Source organism: Triticum dicoccoides, chromosome 3A (genome assembly GCF_002162155.2).
Source record: "Triticum dicoccoides isolate Atlit2015 ecotype Zavitan chromosome 3A, WEW_v2.0, whole genome shotgun sequence".
NCBI classification, from domain to species: Eukaryota; Viridiplantae; Streptophyta; class Magnoliopsida; order Poales; family Poaceae; genus Triticum; species Triticum dicoccoides.
The window spans coordinates 552,787,280-552,790,541 of NC_041384.1; the positions used below are offsets into that span (position 1 = coordinate 552,787,280).

The 3,262-nt window shown below is 50.7% G+C and overlaps 1 protein-coding gene across 1 annotated transcript; it reads left to right on the plus strand.

The window, feature by feature from the left end:
• The first annotated feature begins 1,499 nt into the window (after positions 1 to 1,499).
• On the plus strand, positions 1,500 to 3,256 carry LOC119269141. Its single transcript, XM_037550909.1, has one exon. It carries the CDS (start codon positions 1,519 to 1,521, stop codon positions 3,109 to 3,111), a length of 1,593 nt encoding a protein of 530 aa, XP_037406806.1. The 5' UTR covers positions 1,500 to 1,518; the 3' UTR covers positions 3,112 to 3,256.
• Positions 3,257 to 3,262: the final 6 nt, after the last annotated feature.

Below are 3,262 nucleotides of genomic sequence, written 5' to 3' on the forward strand. Positions count from 1 at the left end.
AATAAAAACAAATACGAGCATAGAGTCCCCTTGACATATACCCCTCGAGTGTTTAAAATCCATTGTACGTTCCGCACTAAAAACACATTGACAAAGAAACCGATGGAACAATCCCCATGATAGACATCACCCATCTCTTGGAGAAACCCAACTTCAATATTATAGCCCGAAGATAACCCCCTAAACTCTATCATACGCCTTCATCATGTGAAAGTTTAAGAGCGTAATATAGTGAACTTCCTCCCCTCTTCTTCTTCATAAAATTTGATCACTCTATGCAGTCAAGATATTATCAATGATTAACCTACCCAGGACAAATGCTGAGCACCTCCTTCAATCTGTCGGCTTGCACTTTTGACATGATTTTTAGCACAACGTTACATAAACTAATCGGTCAACACTAAGAGAGGGAAGATGCACCTTGAACTTTTGGGATCAAAACAAACAAAGTCTGATTTACCTATCGTAAATAAAAAATCTTCTTCTGCTCCCGAACTCATTTTACCTATCATAAGTCAAAAATCTTCTTTTGCTCTTGAGCTCAAATGAACTCGGGATGGAAAGTAAAATACAAAAAATAGTAAAAAAAAGGGGGGTCTTATTTTTTGTGGGTAACTTTGGAAAAAGATTTGAGTGCTTGAAATTTTTCGTCATGAAATGAACTTGTGGAAGTCATGAAAAAAAAATCGAAATCAACACTTCAAAATGCTTTAAAAATAGCATTTTTGGAGCATCACTTTTGTTTGTTTTGCTACGACTTCACGGATGGCATTTCATGATAAACTTTTGCAAGCACTCAAAATATTTGTCAAAGTTTTCAACAAAAAAGTTTGGTTTTATTTTTTTACTATTTGTTTCAATTTTACGGTTCAATTAGGGAGCATTTCAGCTCGGGAGTAGATACTTCGCATCCTAAGCCCTCAAATCCATTTAAAATATACAACACAACCCTTGTTACTTCTTCTCCACACAAGTGTGAATGAGATTGAAAAAATGATCAGAAATCCATCTGGTCGAGGTGCTTTTGTCGGGTACATCTAAAACGAGTGCATTTTTAACCTCTTCTGTCGTATATGGAGCGTCTAGTGTTAGTTTTTGTGGTGCACAAGAGAGAACCTCATCCATCCCCAACGTTCCCTCTGTATTGTATAGTTCTTTATAGAACTCTTCCGCATGATTGTGCAACTGTTGAGGTTCCTCACAATACGACCCAGATGGGGTCTGAAACCTTTCAATTCCATTCTTCTTCCTTTTGCGTGTGGCCTGTTGATGAAAAAAAAAACTTAGTGTTGCTATATCTCCTTCATGAATCACCACTAAAAAAAAGACGGGCTCAAGCATAATATTACAAATGGGCCCACTAAATCCAGCAGCTCAAAACTCCAGCTTGTTTCAGTTCGGCCCAGAAGTAGGCCCATAGCGGCAGAAGAAATGGATTCATCGCACCTGTTCGGTCCACAAGCGCATCGCACTCTCGGCCATTACCGGCAGTTCCCCACCTAACCCACATCGAGAGCAATGGCGGCGGAGGCGGCGGAGGAGATGGGGGCGGGAGCGGGAGCGGCGGTGGGAGAGAAGGGACCGGCGACCGCGGACAGGGCGATGGGGAAGACGGGTCGGACGGAGGAGGAGAAAGGGGACGCGGCCGCGGACAAGGGGAAGGGGTCAACGGCGGAGAAGGAAGAGAAGGGAGCGACGGCCGGGAATGAGGAAGAGGGGGAGGAGGAGGAGAGAGCCAAGGCGGAGCAAAAGGGAGAAAATCGACCGGCATCGGCAAAGAGGGGGCACAAGAAGAAGGCCGAAGCAGGGGAGATGGAAGGGATGTTCACATGGTTCTCTGAAATTGCATTATCTGAGAATGGGGCGGCGGCGGCGGAGAGGGAAAGAAGGGAGCGACAACGTTTTAGCAGAACGAAGGGACAACGGCCGGAGGAGAAGGGAGCGATGGAAGAGGTGGCCGGCAAAAAAGAGATCTTTTTCTTCATGGCCAGTGCTGTCATCACCTTGGAGAGCTCGGATGGGATGCTGTTCACGGTGTCGGAGGAGGCGGCACGGCTGTCCGTGCCCCTCGCCGACATGATCGACCAGGGCTGCGCCGGAGGCATCATCCAGCTACCCAACGTGGACGCCAGGGCCCTCGACACGGTGATCGAATACTGCAACAAGCACGCCGACGCCGCCTCTGCCAACAGCCGCGTCGATGAGGGCAGCAGCAGCTGCAACTCCGAGGCATCCGAGGAGGCGCTGATGGAGTGGGACCGCAAGCTCGTCGACGGCCTCAGCCAGGACGCCCTCTGCGACGTCATCATCGCCGCTAAGTTCCTCCACATCAAGGGGCTCCTCGACGCTGCCTGCCAGAAGGTCGCCGTCGTGGACATGGTCAATTGCAAGACCCCCGAGCAGATGCACCAGATGGAGGAGGAAGACATGTGCACATGGTTCTCTGGACTTACTCCCTTTTCTGAGAAGGGGACGGCGGCAGCGGAGGGGGCAAGAAGGGGGAGAACCGTTGGTCAACGGCCGGAGGAGAAGGGAGCGATGGCAGAGGAGACAGAGCAGGTTGCTGGCGAAAACGACACATTTTTCTTCAGGGCCAGCGGAAAAATCATCACCTTAAAGAGCTCGGATGGGATGCTGTTCAAGGTGTCGGAGGCTGCAGCCCGGCTGTCCGTGCTCCTCGCCGACATGATCGACCAGGGCTGCGCCAAAGGCATCATCCAGCTACCCAATGTGGACGCCAGGGCCCTCGCCACGGTGATCGAATACTGCAATGAGCACGCCGCCGCCGCCGCCACCGCCAATCCCGACGCCAACCACGGCGTCGCTGAGGGCAGCAGCAGCTGCAACTCCGAGGCATCCGGTGAGGCGCTGAAGGAGTGGGACCGCAAGCTTGTCGACGGCCTCAGCCAGGACGCCCTCTACGACCTCATCATGGCCGTCAACTTCCTCCACATCAAGGGACTCCTCGACGCTGCCTGCCAGAAGGTCGCCGACATGATCAAGGGCAAGAGCGTGGAGCAGACGCGCAAGATGTTCGGCATTGCCACCGACTTCACCGAGGAGGAGGAGGAGAAACTGCGTAAAGAGAGTCCATGGGCCTTCGAAGAGTAGGAGTCCCTTCGTTCGAAGCCATTTCTGCGGTAACATCTCACTGTCTGTATCTGGTGGCTTAGTGGTTCTGTTCTGCCGAGAAAATCGACTATTTGCCACTTTCAATATCGGGCTTCGCAAAACCGCCACTCCTAAGATTGGCTTCGCAAAA